Source organism: Toxotes jaculatrix, chromosome 5 (assembly GCF_017976425.1).
Source record: "Toxotes jaculatrix isolate fToxJac2 chromosome 5, fToxJac2.pri, whole genome shotgun sequence".
In the NCBI taxonomy this organism is placed as follows: domain Eukaryota; kingdom Metazoa; phylum Chordata; class Actinopteri; family Toxotidae; genus Toxotes; species Toxotes jaculatrix.
Window position 1 is genome coordinate 21725397 of NC_054398.1, and position 18844 is coordinate 21744240.

The following is an 18844-nucleotide window of genomic DNA, read 5'->3' on the forward strand; positions in this document are numbered from 1 at the left end:
GGACAATGACCAGAGAAGAAAATTATGAGGTAGATAGCTGATGGAGAATAAGTGTAACTGAAAGACTTCTTTGTTTTTCCTAATTAAATCTGATTAATGTAAAAGCTGGGATAGATTTAATAATATGAGATGTTGCATGCAGGGTAAACAGGACTCCTCCTGTTTGTGTGTTCTTCATAAATGTGTTTCTTCATTTTCAAAGGAAGCCGCTTTCCTTAATCGTGAGTGCAGTATTGGAATGCAAGGAGTACAAATAAACAAAAATAGCAACTGCAGGATTAGGAGAACCAGCTGATGTACTATCTAAAGAAGGCTTACAAGTTGTTGTGTTTTTTTTTCCTTTCTACGACAGACTAAATTGCAGACTGACCGTGGCTACATTAAAAGCCCACATGGAACAGAGGAGGTATGATTCAAATATACACGACATCAGTCTTCCGGTTAGTTGTTTTTTTTTTGTTTTGTTTTGTTTTTTACACTATACAGGTGTTCAACCAAACACACTTATCAAATGTGTTCTGCCTGGGAGTATGTACATTTTCACATTTATAAATATTGCGCATTAGCTAGTAACAGCGATCCTGAGATGCATATTACCATCTCGTCCATGAGAGTACTTGCTCTCAACCTTGGCATTACTCCGCAACGAGGCTCTATAAAACAGACCAGCCAAAAAGAAAAAGGCGAAGGACGAAGGATAAGATCATCCTCAGATGATCAAGGGGAAACAGCTTGGACAGAAATCCCATCTCTGATCAGAAATGTCTTGGACCCCTCAGCAAAGGAGGAAGTCCACACTAAAGCACTTTAAAAACAGAGCACAGGGGATGTGGGAAACTGCAGAGGTGAAGTTATTTTGATGGTGGTTGTAGTTGTGGGACTTGGCTAATTCTGCTTGTTGCCGTACATGAGGGGAATGATGTAGACAGAGATGTCATCTCCGGAGCCTAATCTGTCGTTGGATATCCTCCAGCCGCGATCCTTCAGCACCCCTCGTGCTTTCATTATGAGGTCTTGAGCTGCCATTGTGTACCTGACATAACAAAAAAGATAAATGATTAAGGCGTAGTCTCAGCGTGGTGATAAACACTACCAGTCAAAAGGTTTTTAGAACACCTCTATTTTTCCGGTTTTTAGTGAAATTTAAGCAGCTCAAGTCCAATGAATTACTTTAAATGTCACCAGTGAATAAAAATGGGCCTTTTTTCAGGAATTCAAATTCACAGCTTTCCTGCAGCAATGGAAGTAACAGGTGCCTCAACTTTTGTTGATTGTTTACAAAACCTTTGTCTGTACAAAGGCAGCTCTGGAACAAACTGTGTTACTACACCCTCTGATGCCTTATTAGGACAATACTGTACTGCAGGAAGCAGTAGTGTAAATTGCAATTGGAATGGTGAGAAAAAAAGGCAAGTAAAGTAAGACACGTTTGGTCAGCGCTTGATCCTACAGCAAGATAATGACCCAAAACATTAGAAGAAAAGAACTAGACGGTGGCCTCGCATGATGAAGATCAGCACAGTCAACACATTTGTGTTGCAGTGTGTTGCAGTGTTAAGACAAACTTTCTGAACAACATTTGATTTCCATTGTAGAGAGAATGCCAGAAGTGTGTACAGCTGCTGAATGAGTCAGAAAAATGTAGATTAAATTCAGGATTTAAGATTCCATAATTCTTTTTTTTCTATTTATTATTTATTTGTTCGATGCTTTACTTTCAGGTAAAGAGATATTCCACTATGTAAATTTCAGAAATGACTGGAAAAATGGAGGTGTTCTAAAACCGGTATTTTGGTGTTTTGATGGTAGTGGACAAGAAAATAAATGGTCATATCTGATAATAATTATGCACATTATTTGACTTGTTGAAGTACATCTGCCCACAGCCAGATGGGAAAAAAAAATCAGTAAACGTTAGTTTGAAACTTTTGAAACTATGCTCGCAGGAGAAGAGTCAGAACACCCAGTTAATAGTCTTACAAGCTTTTCCTTGACATCAGAGAAATGACTTATCTAAATGTTTGGAAATTTGCATAATTACAACAAGATAACAACGTTCATCCTCTCCAACTAAGACGGGGTGAGAGGAAGTTCAGCCCTGACTGGGGGCTGCAGCAGTGTGATGAGCGAACGTGCCTGTGCTGGTCGTCTGGGTCGCAGTTTGCCAGGAAACAGGTGACTGCTTCAGCCACTTCCTGGTTGGAGAGGACGTCCCACAGACCATCAGTACCCAGCACCAGGACATCATCAGCTCCATGCTCGTACTGCGCAAGTGGGTAAACTCTGACCTGAAGGTTAGTGGGAAAAAAAGGGAACAAGGGAAGGGTTGAGAGATGCATGGTTTCTAGGAATCACTTGGATGTGTTACAAGTTCATAAATCTGTGTGTGTGCATGTATGTGTGTGTGAAAATTTCACATAACAGGTTATCTTTAACCTTAAACCACAAGTTCAGCAAAATTCAAAACAATCTAATTTTCCTACTTACCCCTCCTGGTATCTTGCCAGACAACTACATTTAACAAAGTAAACACTGCATACTAAAAATGGTCACACACACACAACTGCTACAGACAGTCACAGAGAAAACAACAGTAAAGCCATTATGCAAGTTTGTAATGTTAATGGACACTATTTTCCCACAATGCAATGCACAAAGGAAGTAGAGGAGCTGCTCATAGCTTGGAAAAAATTAGAGAATCAGGGTGGTTTTGAAACAACTCTAGAAAAATCTTGAAATACAAAAAGAGATTGGAGAAACTGATGCTGTAAAGCAGCAGTTTGATTGGCATCTGATATCATGTACTGAAAAATTTCCTGTTAGTATAAAATGCTCCATATTCTAACTGCTAAAACAGTTACACAGTATTGTATACAGTTAGTACAGAGTATTAATCTGGGTATTATCCAGAGTGATGCAGGCACTGTTACAAGAAAGGAACTGTTAATTTTGAAAAATTCAAATTTAAATTTAAGTTATATTTAACTGCAAATCAAACCAAAAACTCATGGACGCCCGGACAGGTGCCACAAGAGGTAAGTGAGAAAATATGATTTTTCATAATTTAAGTGACTGACCAATTAATACCAATTTTCTTGTCACATTTTTCTCTATAGATTGTTCTGAAAGCAACTGATGGCCTCAGTCTTTCAAAGGCATCCTTAAGGAAAGAGATGTTATGTTACTGTGGCAACTCTTATGAGGCACAAGCTCTCAAATTACTATGGTTGAACAAAAGCATACTCTGAAATAGCATGCCAAATAATGCCCGCTGACCCTGGACTGTGCAAACAAAAAAAAAAGCCTTTGTTTAGTTGCTTCATGTAATTCCTACCATGGAGGAGTTGCCTACTCACGGTACAGACACCAACCTATTGCAGAGGCTACATTCTGCACTGAAAACAGTACAGCATGACCACAGTGCCTGTGAAAGCAGTTTCAAACCCCTGTGTGGATCATGACCATGTAATGGTAAACCTTGTGATTTGTGTGAGAGGCTATCAGTCCATGAAAGACAGAGTAGTTCCCAGAATCAATTTCAAAATAGCGGTTTCAACAGCAACAAAATATCTCTGGAAGACGGGTCATGACCGCAGTATTTGATTTTTTTGACCCAACGCCCACATTTGATCTCATGAGTATGATCTGATGGCACCAAATGTCAAGGTCAGCTTTTTTTTATTTAAAACCTGAGAGTACTCAGTATTTCTAACTTGACATCTTGCAGAATGGGTTTTTCACAAAGCCTGCAGGGCGGTATCCAAGCTCTCACACATACATGCTTTTTATATAATATATATAGAAATTATTTATCTTTTTTCCTGCATTTAACATCTAGTGGGACCTCTAACGCTCAGGTTTGACATGTTGTGCATATATGAATGGTGAGTTGTTGCTCTGTCTGAAACAAAAGTGACTACAAGCATTTCAGAGGAAAAATCAGAAAAGAAATTCAAGATCAAAAAGGAGGCTGAACTATGACTGAACTCGGAGGGCAATGAATTAAAGATCAAGAGAATTCATGGGCTTCGTGACTACTGCAATCATGTGCAGGAGACACTGGGAAGGAGAGAAGTCATTTGAGAGCAATGGCCAGTGGGGAATGTTAATGTGCACGTTTACCGCGAAGTTCAGTGAGGACTGTGCATGGCCAAAGGCGCCCTACATTGTTACCTATGCACTCTCATTTTATCACGAGGTCAAGGTTAGGAAGTGAAATAAAAAGGAAAGATCCACCACACGCTATCAGAACACTGTCAACAAATAGCAGAAATACTAATATGAGTGATTGGCAATAATAATAACAATTATGAACATGAGGTTCTGTCCCTCCAGATCAGCTTCCCATAACTTTACTTTCAAAGTGCAACGTTGAAAAATAAAAATCCCGTGTTTAGAAGATAAATACTGTTCAGTTCAAGTAATGGAAATATAGGAATCCACAAATTGAAGTTTCACAAGAAGGGGTAGGTAAAAATAAGTAAATTCCCAAATTTTTATTACAATTATAAACACTGAGTAATATCACTTTGTCTGTACACACTGTAAAGGAGGACATAATGAAGGATGAAATTCGAAATGGAGCCTACCTCTGGGCAGCAGGACAGGAAGGGCTTAATGTAGATGTTTGAGTCGTGCACTTTGAGATTGTGGTCCCCAAGACCTCTTGTGACCCCAATGGTCGCCAACACACGAGCCTGTAAAAGATCAGAGGTGTGTCAAACACAACCTCCATTTGAGTCAAATGAACTCGAGTAATATAGGTTCAGCTTCCTTAATGTATTGCTTTTTATTTGTGTTCATCCCCGTTCCTCCAGAACAAATCTGGAGTTTTCATTTAGAAAGTGTTGCTTTTTTTTTATACACTCTCTTTTCTGAACAGATCAACAAAAGGGATCCAGTATGGCCACAATAGAAAAATTATAGATTCCTTGCAACATTTCACTGATGAATACAGGCTACCCCCTGTGGAAGTCTTTATCTGAATGAATGTGCAGCATTTAGGCAAATAAATACAAGCTCATCTATGCCTTCAAACTCATTTGCAATCACCACTGTAGTCTCTAAATATGGCTGCTGGCACTGGACAGGGGATCTGGGCTAATTGAATCTACTGTACAGTAGATGAGAAAGGGTGGCACAAAAGGACAGGGAGAGGAGTACAAGGACGAGTGAGGCCTGTTAGGAATGGGCTTGGATCAGTATGCAACACAGACAGGGAGAGAGAAGGAGACAGAGAAGGGAGAGTGTTTCAAAGTGGCAGCGAAGCTCCTCCGGCGGAGAAGGGGAAACATCCTGGGATTAATTGTTGAGCACTGGGGCCCAGCAGGCTGCACGCCGGGCTTTGAAGTGCTCTGGCGTTCCTCTCCCTTGCACAAAGCCCCCTCACTCTATCTAGCCATCCATCTCCGCGACTCACTTCAAAGGGAGAGGACGCGACGTGGGCACGGCCAACTGTGCAGGGGTAAACCCGAATGTGGTTGCAGGCAGAGAGCTCTGTGGGGTGACATCTGCCCCAGTCATCAGTCAAACATAGATCTACTATCTGTCTGTGTTGAATAGAAAACTGGAGAAGGACACAGAGAGAACATATTCAGATCTATCATGTTTCCTCTCTGACCTTTTTAGTGCATCAAGGACAAGATGCTGAACACCAGCACATGTACAGCATCACTGAGGGAAAGGAAAATGTCATGAACAGTGTGCTGCGCTCTTGACCTTTTCTTTCGTGTTTTGTGTCAAAACACTGACAAGATTCTCCGACAAGTCAGCGTTTTAGCAAAGTTATACTGCAATTAACATATGTCACTTTTTGGACACTTTTCATCCGTCTTTCATCACATTTTCATCATCACGTGTGGCTGTGATGGGAGTCCCACCACTGACCCCTAGCTGTGTTAGTGTTACGGTTTATCTGCCGAGGGACATAAAAGCACAAAGTCCATTAGAGAAGAGATATTTTCTGTGCCATAGGTTGGTGCAGGATGTGAATCCATGTGGAAAAAGAGGCCAGGAATGCTTTCCACTGGCAGGCTCCTCCACACAGTGATGGGGGGGAGGGCGACTGACTAATGGTGCCCTGGCGAGCTTTGATTACAGACGAGGCGCACAAGGCCGTGGGTCTAACTTTGTCAGGGAGCAGCCATCGAGCACATCTTACCTTCTTCCCTTCGCCGTAGATCAGGGGAAACTTTAGGTCATCGTCCTCAATGGTTTTATACGCCCTGCACAGAGGAGAGAGGACACTTTAATGGGTTTTTGGTTTATGGCAGGCAGCGCACACGTGCCCTGGAGATACATCGCCTCCACACCCCCCGCAGGCCCTGCTGCCGAGGCGACTGGCACAGAGACAAAGAGTATGCTAGGAGAAAAAAGAGAGGCAGTGAGGAAAAAAAAATCACCCAGACATCACACAGAGCCTTAGTATAATTTCCTCATTTTTTCTTCTTTCTAAGTGATCCTGTAAAAGTCTCCCTATTGACAAAAAGTGAGACACCTATGGATGTATGAGACACTCTTGGTTTACTGTTGGTTTTCTGTGTCTGTCTGTAGCAGTTTTGTGTGTGTGTGTGTGTGAATGTGTACTTGCATGTATGTATCTGAAGGTCTGGATGTAAAACGGCTGAATGATGCAAGAGTACCCACGTTCACATTCCCCTGCTCTCAGTGCAGTGTTTAAACTTCCCTAACTAATGAATAATTTACCATCTTCAGACTTGGACCAGACACAGCTGAAGTACAAGGAAAAAGGCTGTATACTGTATAATGTATACGCATGCCAGCTCTGAAGATACACTTTTCACCTTTACAGCTCGGAAAGTTGGGGTGAATGAAGAAAACTGTGCACTCTTACTAATGGTGAGTGTACTCTTTCTCACCCATTCCCACCCAACAGTTTTACTTCAAAGGAACAGCTGTGTCACTACACAGTACCAGAAACATTACAAATTTGAGCCAATTTCCAGTAGAGCTGCCAGGACAAAGTTTTCCATTCACAACTCACACCAGGTGCTATGAATATCAAAATCTGGCTTGTTATGAAGTCAGAGTCCTGACCTGGATCAAATAACATTTATAAATACACCATATTCTTTATTTTAGCTTTTAGATAGAAGGACGTGAAGGAAAAGTGTTCCCAACTGTCATAAAATGGTTTTAAAAGTGGGTTTAGAATTATTTAGGATAGGAATAAATACAGAAAATAGCAGCTATTTAGCGTTTAAAGTGGCTTAAAACAAACCTAAAATGTCATTTTGCAAATATCATGTGAGTCAGGCCTGACCCACGCACCTTATCCAATGTATTTCAGCTGCTGCGAAGCAGATTAGCAGGGACCAGGATGGTTTTTACATTACTGCTGGTTCCACTCAGAGAGACCATATGTTTCCACCTTAGGCGAGTGCTATACTGCTGCACTCAGCACTTTTTTAACAGTGTGCAGAGCGAGGACTATCACAGCGAACACAGCCCACAAACACAGAAATACAGTCTGCAACCGGAGACACTTCTGAGCAGAGAGCTGTAGCACGAAATAACAGGCTGTGGAAGTGTTTCCTCACTAATGTTTGCAATGTTCATGGTGTGGAAAAACATCTAAAACAGCAGTTTCATGATATGAAGCTTAAACTAAGCATTAAAAGAGATGTTAATTAAACTGGGGCAGGTCTTAGCCTCTCTATTTACAAAAAAGGGAAACACCATTTCTGTGGCCATATCACTCCAGACGCCTTTCATTTTAGTCTTTCAAGTATTTCACCTTCAAGAAGTCTCGGGGAAAAAAACAGACACACACACTTTCTGTCATTATTTCAAAGATGCTTTGGATGAAATCCCCAGAGCCTGCTATCAGGGACAGTCTCCCTCTCGAGATGTGTGTTTACAGCAAATCCAGCCTGTCAGACTAGTGATAACGAGTGTGACAGAATGAAAAAGATGCACATTAATCCTATTATGATACCTGCTCCCTCCTGCAGGACACGGAGTCCAAAAACAGCGAGGAGGAGAGTTGCTCAAGGGCCGTACTGTTTGACCACAATACTGAGCGCTTTCACATTCAGGAGCTGCGGTCGCCCAATACATTGCAGTGTGTGACTGAGAGAGAGAGAGAGAGAGAGAGAGAGAGAGAGTGGGGGAGGAGAAAGGAAGAGAGGGATGCAGGGAAGGAGGGAGGGAGGGTTTGTATCGTCCTCTCTGCAGGTGACGAGAGACGGGCAGGAGAGGAGAGGAGTGATGTCATCTCCGCTCGGTGCAGAGAGGGGTGACAGAGAACTATTAGCAGTGTGTGCTCAGCATCCTGATCTGCACACACACCGATATACATCTCTACACAGAAACGCATTCACAAACACATACACACACACACACCTGTCGACAGACTATGAGGTGACATTGTGGCAGGTCTGTGTCAGCAACGGATGAGTCAGACAAATTGACAGGATGACAGCTGGGTTCCAATAAACCTTTTGGCAAACCTTGATGGGCTTTTCATAGACTGTCTGGTGCTTTCAAGTGCAAAGCAAGGCCAGAGTTAATGGCAGTGACCCAATGACTCTCCACATGTACAGTAAGCTGTAGGCATCAGTCATAGTGGCACAAAGGCATAGTGGAAATAGAAGGGAAGAGGGGAAGGAGGAGTAAGACAGGAAGAGGCAGAGAGGGGGTGAAAATGTATGACACTGATGAAGGTGTGTGTCTCCCTCCTCTCTCATATATAACCTATAGGATCAGGTGGAAGACAGATACCCCAGTGGTTGTGGGCATTAAAGAGAGACAGCTTGAGTGCCTCAATCTACTTATACTTTTCTCTGTCTCTGAAGCAATTTCCTTCTCATCTGTTCTTTTCTATCTCTCTCTCTGTTCTCCAGCCCAGCCAGCCACCCTCTTCCCCACCTTCCCTCCACCTGCCTGGCTGTGTTGCTATGGCGTTTGGATCATGTCGAACACGGCTGACTGCTCAACATCTATCACTCCGGGACGTCTCGCAAACAAAACCGCCCTCCATCCTGGACAACAACAACCATTACTGTTTGCCACTGGCCGAGGGAAGGGAGGTAAAGAAAGCGAGGAAGGGAGATAGAGAGAGGTGGGCTGCAGGCCTGTATGCCTTCATTAGAGCACGGCCTTGATCATGGATGCCGGAGTACGCCCACACAGACGCAGCATGTGGGCACACAGGCTACACATAAAGACAGGAGAGTGTGCACACACATAGACAGAGAGCCGACAGAGACATAAATAAATGATGCTCTGTACCTATAGAGCATCTGAACTGCACCTATACAGGATGACACAGTTAAGTCACACCCACACACATCAGAGCGATCAGCCACGCCGGCTGACAGGGTACTAATTTAAGACCCAGACTCAGCCCGGGTGAAACTGAAGCAGAACTGGGTTATGGGTAGAACCTGATTAAAAATACATCACAGGCTGTCTGCGCTGCTGAGACAGTAAGCAGGCAGACGACAGGCTCAGAGTTCTGGGCCCAATAAGGAACACAGCCTCTGACTGACCTACATCTGCTGAACCGAACGGTGCCGCAAAACACACCCTCAGGGAGGTGGCGTCAGAAAACATACTGTTCATCTCTCCTCAGTCACCTGCTTTATCCTCAGTCTACTCTCTCTTTCATTTCTTCTCCCTCTCTCTACCACTTATTCATCTATATACATAAGCGCATACATATGCATAACACATGCTCTGCAAGGGGTAGACATAATTAAAACATTTCAGTTTTTGAAATAACTTAGTCACCACTGCAAAGACAAGTGTTGCTAAGATTAATATTTACTCAAGTACCATGTTTATGTGCAGAGACAAATATTGTACTTTTTACTCCAATGCAAGTACTAGTACAAGTATGTATTAGTACTAGTGCTGTAAGAAGTACCCAAATCCTTTGCTTGGGTAAAAGTAGTAATACTACAATGTATTAAATACAAGTAAAAGTTCTATATTAAAACTTTAATGTGACTTTAACCAAACTTTAACTGATGAAAGCATTAGCTGAGCAGCTACAGTAGAAACCAATGAGCTGCTGTAAAACAGCCAAACATCTGTTATCGATACAATTATATGATATGTATCATTACATTAAGCATACTAAGCAAGTAAGCAAGATTTAAGTGTTGAAGTTGAAGCTAATCCTTACTACATCATATACTGTTGAATTTAATGTACTTTATATCAACAAATTGTGTTTTGTATGCCAGGGTCTTAAAAAACAAAAAACAAGTAACTAAGGCTGTCATAGGGGAGCAAAGAGCACAATATTGCCACCTGAAATTTAGTGGACCAAAGGTAACAGAAAATCAAAAAAACTGGAGAACATGTAACTCAGAACTGTGTATAAATACATTTCGTTGGAACTGAGTTATGCAGATAGAGTGTTTCTATTATTTTGTCTACCCTATTTTTATCAGTCAGGGTATGTCAAATAACAGAGATTCAGTTCAATAACTACTAGGTCTAAAAGTCAACATTTAGAGCTGTATATGTAACCATTCACTTCTGCATTTTTTTTTATCTCTATGGTGCCCTCATCTCCTCCTTTCCTTCATTCTCCTGTCTCCTGTATTCTTCCTTCTCACACCTTACCTTTTCTTTTTAATCTCTCTCTCCCCAGTAAGATAAAGAGCCCAGTCCTTGCTGTGCCCACAGATGCCTTCTTGTGTTCTTCTCACACACAGAAGCAGAAATGTCAAGGCCATTTCCTGCCTTCCTTCTGACAGTGAAGCTCTGAATGACTTTTTTTTTCCATTCCAGTACACACTGAATGGGATAGAGATTGCTATTATAAGCTATATTCATATTGGGTGCATTATAGGAAACCACTCAAATGTAGAAAATGTCACAATGTAATGTTTCAGAGGGGTATAATTATATGAGGCTTGGTAGCTCAAATTACTTACATAAATTACATAAATTCCTCTCTGAGGGCACAGAAATCTGACTATATACACACACAAGTTAGAGGATGTAAAAGGACATGCTCTGTCACTTGTGTATCTCAGAAAGATGAATTCATACTATTTCAGTCTATAAATCAATGAATCAAACAACCCACCATCCCGACATGGTGAAGTCACGGTACAGCATCCTCTTCCCAACCTCCTTCCTCTGCACTCTCCTCGGGAATTCCAGATGTGTAAACTCGTTCCCTAATAAGTGGGGCTGCATGTAGGCCTTTGATATGAAAAAAAAAAAAAAACAGAAAAAGTTTAAGATTGACATGCCCAGGGGATAGGAAAAACAATTCCATAGTCTATTAAGCTGGCAAAGAGAGCAGGCAATGTAAGAGAGACAGAGCCAGTGTCTCCACGGGAGGGGAGATCAGCGCTGCTAATATCTGACAGCTGTGCTCGCAAGGAAGGAGCTGAGAAAGGTTCTTTCTTACCAGGAACTGCAGTCGCTGTCTCTCTGACTCTGGTGTGAACTCTGCTGACATAGGGATGACTTCCTTGGCCCGGATAATGATAGCTCTGAGGGTGAGGAGCAGACAAAACAAATCTGTTTCTTTAAGCTGGGACACTTGTTGCTGCTGGCTGCAGGGCACGAGAAGGTGAGCGAAAGAAAAAAAAAAAAAAAAAAAACCTTATACGTTAAGTGTGTTTTACTGCTAGGGTACACTTGTTTTGGCATATAAGTGTGTTTCTCTCACCTGCTGTCCCCAGCGTTCCCAACGTAGAGCTTCCCAAGTAAACAGACGACCACCAGAGCAGTGCAGCCGCCTGAGATGTTGTAGCCTGCCTTCTCCTTTTCTATCTGTGCATCCTAAACACAAACACACACATCAGTCCTTTGATGAGAACACACATCCTCTGGAAATAATCATGTTTCTAATCATCACAGCCTTCGAGACGTTTTTCCTATCACGCAGCGGCACATAGCATTCACGCAAGAACCCGATACTGAGTAAAATATTGCCCTGATACTTAAAACCCGCCTTGATGCTATTATTAATTATAGCGACATAATGAATTCATTTATCAAGAGTGCCATAAGTCAAGGAGCAATAAAACAAAATGGAAACCAAAAGGATAGAAGAGAAAGTTTGGAGGGACTGCTGGTTATTACACCAGTTAATTAGCCCAGATTAATTTGGTGCTAATTAAACCAAAAGAATGATTTGGAAAAAAAAAAAACATGCTATTAGTCCATTAATTAGATGAATAATTAACCTGTCAGTGTATTAATCAAAATGCTAACATAAATTGAACCAAGCTGCTAACACTTGGTTTAACCCTTCTTTGCTCTCTCTGGCTGTCGTTGGTCTGCGGTTAACAGCTCCTCGTGGGCCTTTAATCGCAGAACAGAAGAAGGAAGTTATACTGGGAAAATGGATGACCCCACGGGCGCTTCCCTCACATCCCTCCATCACTATTAACAGATTGAGTGGGAAGAAAAATGTTGGTGTCCGTCGTCGGCTGCTGACGACCTTCATCTAAATACAACTGTTTACAATAAGTGTACGTATGTGTTCATCTCTGATAGGGAACAGCAGTGGACTGTAGTGTGTGCATGCACTGAGTCCATAAATATGTGTGCGTTTGTATCTGGATGAAAGACGGATGTGTGTGTGAATCTGGTTGCAAATGTGTATATACACATTTCTGCATGTGTGTATGTGCGTGTGCTATGTATGTGTGTGTTTCTGAATCCCTCCTCTCCAGGAACAGAACACAGACACACACTCCACTGCTGCTGCTTGAAGAAGCAGCACATTTCTCAGGAGTGAGAGGGCATGAAGGAGTATAAAGGGCAGATACTATACTTGTGTGTGTGAGTAGAGTGAGGCAGTGGGGTGGGGGATGGGTGGGCAAATATGACCCTGGCTGAATTATGAATCCATAGCAAGCCATACATATTTATCCCCACTGTATCCAATACCTCTTGCTGCAGGCAAAGTATTTAATAATGAAAATGCCTGCATAAACATCTACACCTTTCTCCTTTCCACTTCCGCCAGGAGAACTCAAACAACTGAGCTAAATACCCAACAGGCAGAGAGAGACAGAGACATACAACGCTAAGACATACACATCTCATTCTACTAAACTGCCGGTCTAATGTAAAAATGGTTTCTGGAAGAAAGCACGAAGTAGGACTAACAAATCGGGAATTGCCCGATTTCACACGAGTCTCACATCACCGCATTAGCCAGTATAAAAGTGACTGTAAATAAAGTAATCATCCAGCAAATAAAGAAAATCTGCCACTCTAGCAACAAGGACAGCTGAAGCAGAATTTATTATATTTATACAATAATTCTGAAGAAATCCACTTGAATATACTCAGGACAAAAGTCAGGGACACACTTAAGTACAGCATAGACATACACAGAAACTATCATGCAGCACACACCCACACATCTCACTCGACCAAACTACATTAACTGTATCTTAATGTAGTGACAGTTTTATTTGAACGGAGCTCCAAGGAAAAACAAATGGAAAAAAAAAAGAAGAAGAATCTCTCATCCAAACAACCATCTGAATGTAGTTGTTGTTAACCTTTTAGACGCTACAAAGTTATGTTAGACAAACTAAAAACTCACAAAGATGTGAGTAGGTGTTTCGAAGTCTGTGAATGAGCAATTTTATGTAACATGTTTTTGTCATGAAGGCCACCACAGTGTCACAGCAATGTTCTAACTGAAACACTTGCCAAAGAAAGAGGAGGTTAAACTTGTTGCCATGCCAAAACCTGCTCTTGTTTACATGTCATACTGTATGACATGGGAGCTACAGATCAGGCCAGGAAGAAACATTCTCTGTATCTGCAATGTTACCTGGTTCATGTGCCTGCAGAATGAATGAGTGAGCCTAAAGCTAACAGACCTAATTACAGGAACAGAAAAATGAACTCAGAGAACGGCAATGGCTGAAATAGAGGTTGCAGAGGATGGAAAACTCTGATGATGGACAGCAAGACAGGTAATTAACTGAATTAATCATTTTTAACTAATTAGCAAAAGCAGTTGTTTTTGAGGGCAAGAAGGACCTTTGGGCAAAATCTTTTCAAAAATCAGCTATTTATAACTATAACCCTCTGCCAACACACAGTCACATACCTTGACTCTGTGACTGTCAATATTCATACTATGAGTTAAACCAATGTCCTGGCAACTTTTTTCAGCAGAAAAATGTGGAAAGTGAACAGCTAGACTGAACGATTAGTGCTGACTATTCCTCATACCACACAACAAAAAACACAAGAAATGCATTTATAGGAAGGCTGACATCTAACAAAAACATACCTCATGCTAAAAAATTAGGAACAGTAACATCAAAAAGGAATAGTGTAATTTGAGAAATTCGCTTACTTGCTCTCTGTCTGAGCGAGAGAAGATTAATACCAGCCTCAGGTCTGTCACGGCTGAAGCCAGGAGGCAATTAGCTTAGCTTAGCACAACTGGAAGCTGGAGGAAACAGCTGGCCTGGCTCTTTCCAACACACTGACACACACTTTAATTAGAGGTCAGTAATTATAGGTTTGACGTTTTGCAAAACTCGCTTATTTGCTTTCTTGCAAAGAGCTAAATGAGAAGACATGAAATGATGCTAAATATGAAACTACAGCCATCTGCTGGCTAAATGAGCACAAAGACTGTAAAAGGGGAGAAGGCTTGCAGGTCTGCCTAACAGCACCTAACAGCTCACTGATAAACATTAAGTCTTGTTTGTTTAATTAAAAAAAAAAAACCTGATATGTAAAGACAACACACTGTAGTTTTACACAGGGTTATGTGCCAGACTATTTCTTGGACAGAAGCACTGACTTCCTGCAGTCTCCTCTATTTACAACCACAACCTCCTCTGTTGTGCAACCACACGCTGATGAGGTTTCTGTTTTTTGTTTTTTTTTGTACAGATCATACAAACGATATGAAGTGGTAAATACTATTATATTATTATATAGTGCTAGATGTTTCCTATTCCTGATCACCCAAATAAATAAATTGAGCATAAATTGAGCTCTAACACACTCACACGGTGGTAAGATGTGAAACAGGCTCAGGTACAGGGGCTAAATGCCTTGAGGGTCTGAGGAGGGTCATATGAGGCCAGTGCATCTCCTGTTTCTGCTCTGGCCCAACAAACAGCTCAGAATGATAAGACTGTCTCTGAGCTCCATGCTGTTTTTTTTTTTTTTGGATGTTTACACATCCATGAGTGTTTATCGGGCCTGAGCAGCCACTCCACACAAACAGACCGCTTTCACAGGAATGCAGTGAGTCGTGTCAAAGGAGAATTAAAGGCGGATCCCACTGATAAGATACAGAGGCTCAGTGAACTCTGAGACAGAGGTTTGGAGTGACAAACCCTCCCAAGATTCTCTGACATTTCCCATTTTCTTAAAGAATGAGCTTCATTAAAAAAATAAGACGAGGGGCTTTTGGGGGTGAGATTCTGCCAGAATCGGCTTTTGGGTAGTCACTCAGTAAGAGTGGAAGTGACAGTTTTTTTGTTCCAAGCAGAAATGTCTATCATTTGAACCAGACTGCATCTAATTTTTGCTGTAATGATTTCTCAAATTAAAATAAATGACAGCTGTAAAGGAAAGGAGGTGCTGTAATCAGAGCCCATAGGTGAGAGAAAAAAAATGCTACAGCTTCCACCTGGGACAACAAATTAGTAAAACACCCAACAATCAATATATGATTTAAAATATTGCTCTCTGAATAAAAACTTTAGACCACCATTAAACAGTTTTGTAGCTGTAAGGTTTGAGATTTGAGATATGAGAGTGAAAGATGATGTGACACTAGCTGCAGTGCCTGAAATGGTGGATTTCAGTAAATTCCCCCTTTAAGAAAGAGAGGAGGGTAAAAAGTGCAGATTCAGAGCTGGATAAAAAGCTGGAGAGGCATATGAGAGGAGAGAGGGGAAGCAGAGGGAGACATAGATGTTTACTGATTGCTAGGAGTCATGGGCAGATACATTTATCTCAAAAAAAAGATGATAGAGAAGGAAAAAGAGCAAAAAAAAAGATATTATTGTAATGTAAAGTGAGAATATGTTCTGTGGGTAAGAAGTAGACCATTATTTTAATACCCTATGATCTGATTCCTGCTCAGAAACTATGTATTTTTTCTGATTACTGCCATGCTATTTTATTAAATTTTATTGTGGCAGCACAAAGCTGTCAAACAGTAGTTCAATTCAATTCACATTCAAACACAATCCTCATGAATCTGTGGAAGAAAATGATCTTATCGCTAACCAAAAAAATTCACAACAGACCAACCATATACAAGCTTTAGTTACACCTACACACACATACACACAGACACAAATGCACAGTGCTATTTCCTTTTTTAATGGCAAGACAGTTAAAATAGGTAAAAATAGTTAACTGCACACTGCCACCTAGTGATTAAAAGGTAGAAGCACCAGGGTTAATTGCAGTTTCTAATGGGACTGATCTGTTCTGCCCTCCATCAAGATCTTATTGAACCTCCCTAAGTGATCTCACCCACAAAACAAATGTTAGCTTTTAGCAAAGAATATGTGATGTGTAGACATGGGTCAAGCATTGTTGGGAGATCATTCAGAGCGTCTGTGTTATCTTACTTTCAAGGCTAGACGGGTGGGGTTTACAACAGCAAGACAAGATAACAAGTATACAAGAATACATTTTCATGTTTTTTTTTCTTTTATCCCACAGGTGCCTCTGTATTTGCCATATTGCTTCAGTTTTTAACTTTGTATTCACTACTTTAGCCTCTCACTGTCACAGTACAGAAGATCATTACTCTTTCGTAACCCTGCCAAGGACAAACATAGCAGAGAATGTTGATCAAAACCCTGATGCTGAAACTGAGGTCAGTGACCTTTGACCTGTCCCTCTCAAAGCCAGTCATGCAGGCCCTGCACTGTTTTGATTGGCTCCGGTCTTGACCACTTGGCCTCTGCATGAGTTAAGTCTCCAGCATCCACTTACAGCACAGCCAGATGGGGAGTGTGTGTGACCTGCAGCAGCTAGAGGGGAAAGATTGCATCTTTTCTCCAGGCTCTGAGGCTGTTTGCCGACTGACTGACTGACTGACTGATTGATGCCATGTGCTTCCTGTTTGAGAAGAAAAGTCATACATTATGAATTTGGAAAAGGTACATGGTACATGAGTGTACACGTGTAAGTGTCTGTGTTGTTATCAGAGTTTTCGTACAGTTTACTGCGTGTGATCACACCTCAACTTTATGCACCTCATCGCCTTCGCCCAGCTGGTAAGACACCTACTCACTTCTGTGGGCTGCCGGAAGAGAATGACAGTCCAGACGAGTTCATATCAACTTACACCAGTACAGTAAATACCTAAATATCTAAACTACTTCAAGGCTTTGAGCACTAAATACAGCTTATCTTCTTCTACTGTTCGGAACATGCACACAGATGGACAGCAGAGGGGCAGATTGTGCTGAAGCAGTAGTTTGAGGAGCTTCATTGGATGCAGTTGGATGAAGTTTGGATGCAGCTGAACCATTGGATGAAGTTTGTTTTTTCCATCGTGACAACTTGCCACAATTTGAACTGTAATTCAAGCTGACTACATGCACAGCTCCTTATGAAGAAGGAAACGCTTTTTTTTTGCCATCTTTTAACCCTAAAGGGAATGACTGTTAGTTTAATGGATGTTAAGTAAGTGTGTGCACAGCAACTGAGACATGTGTAAATGAATGGCAGGTTTGACATTCTGTAAAGAATTTGTTATAAAGGTTTATTTAATTGTGCAGTAAATGGGCTCAATGTGGACATGAGCAGTGAACCTTTCAACAAGAACAGAATAAGGGACAGTATATTTACTTTTTCTTTGTGCAAGAGAATTAGTAGAACCAAATGAACTTTGTGTTGTTCTGTACTTTAAATTGTGTGTGAAGTATTTTCATTTCACATTGGAAAGTTAAGCTAAGATCTTCTTTGCAAACAGGTCAGCGCATTATATGAACAACTTTCATATTTCTTATTTATACCAAGCACATGCCTCTTACCATGTCTTTGAAGGCATTCTCTATGGCTCCGATCACCAGACTTTCATGTGAAACTTTCTTCTCAGTAAAGAATCGTGTGGGCGGGGTGCTGGGTGAACCTGGAGCCCCTACAGCACCGCGGAGAGAGGCAGCCCTGGTAAGGGCGCGCTGGGATGTCGGGGTGAGGTGGTGATTGATAGGTTCCTCACCCAGGCATGTTGGGGGCTGCAGGTTCGGAGTGCAGAGGATCTCCATTACCTCCTGAAGGTGCAGGGCGATGTGGTGATGGAGAAGGCGGGAGGCCACTACAGCCGCTCCAGAGCCAGCGTGGCCATCAAACAAAGCCCAGTAGTGGAAGGTTAGGTCTTCAGCACTGTCCTGAAAACAGAATAAGAGTCAAACACAGCTTCATTTCTGTCAGTTGTGTCACCAGTGTGAGGAAAAGTCTTATTTGACCCCCACACTCCCGCTTTCAGCACATTCATTATTCCAGGTTCTGATAAGAACCCGCTCACAAATGACATATAGTTTGCAATCTGTGCAGGGAGGTCACTAGTGGATGTTGTGTAAAGGGTCACAAACCAAAAAATTTGGGAACCAGTGATGTATACTGTCAGTGACCAGAAGGATACAAAAACCCTGTTTAATACCACACTGGACCACCTTTAGGACTTGAGTCCAGCTGCCACAAACCACGGGAGAGACTCAGATAGGAAACATTACTCAGCGTTAATGGGTGAAAGCTCCTTTCGACAGAAACTGCATTCAAATGTGCCCCATAGGTGTTCAGTGGGAAGGGTTTCAGGGCACTGCAGCGGTCAGTTCAATGACATCTTCTGATCTTAATGTACATTTCCTCTTGGGAGTGCAGGATG

At 41.7% G+C, this 18844-nt stretch overlaps 1 protein-coding gene across 1 annotated transcript in view; it reads right to left on the bottom strand.

Annotated features, from left to right (window-relative positions):
• Window positions 1-464: 464 nt before the first annotated feature.
• Window positions 465-18844, bottom strand: part of ppm1h (protein phosphatase, Mg2+/Mn2+ dependent, 1H) — a 30456-nt gene continuing 12076 nt past the window's right edge. Inside the window, exons 3-10 of the mRNA XM_041037412.1 lie at window positions 17991-18347; window positions 11660-11772; window positions 11396-11480; window positions 11066-11184; window positions 6161-6224; window positions 4590-4697; window positions 2137-2288; window positions 465-1033 (exon numbers count right to left, since the gene is read on the bottom strand). Of these exons, the coding sequence (XP_040893346.1) occupies window positions 886-1033; window positions 2137-2288; window positions 4590-4697; window positions 6161-6224; window positions 11066-11184; window positions 11396-11480; window positions 11660-11772; window positions 17991-18347 (1146 nt within the window). The 3' untranslated portion in view covers window positions 465-885. The remainder of the gene's footprint in view (window positions 1034-2136; window positions 2289-4589; window positions 4698-6160; window positions 6225-11065; window positions 11185-11395; window positions 11481-11659; window positions 11773-17990; window positions 18348-18844) is intronic.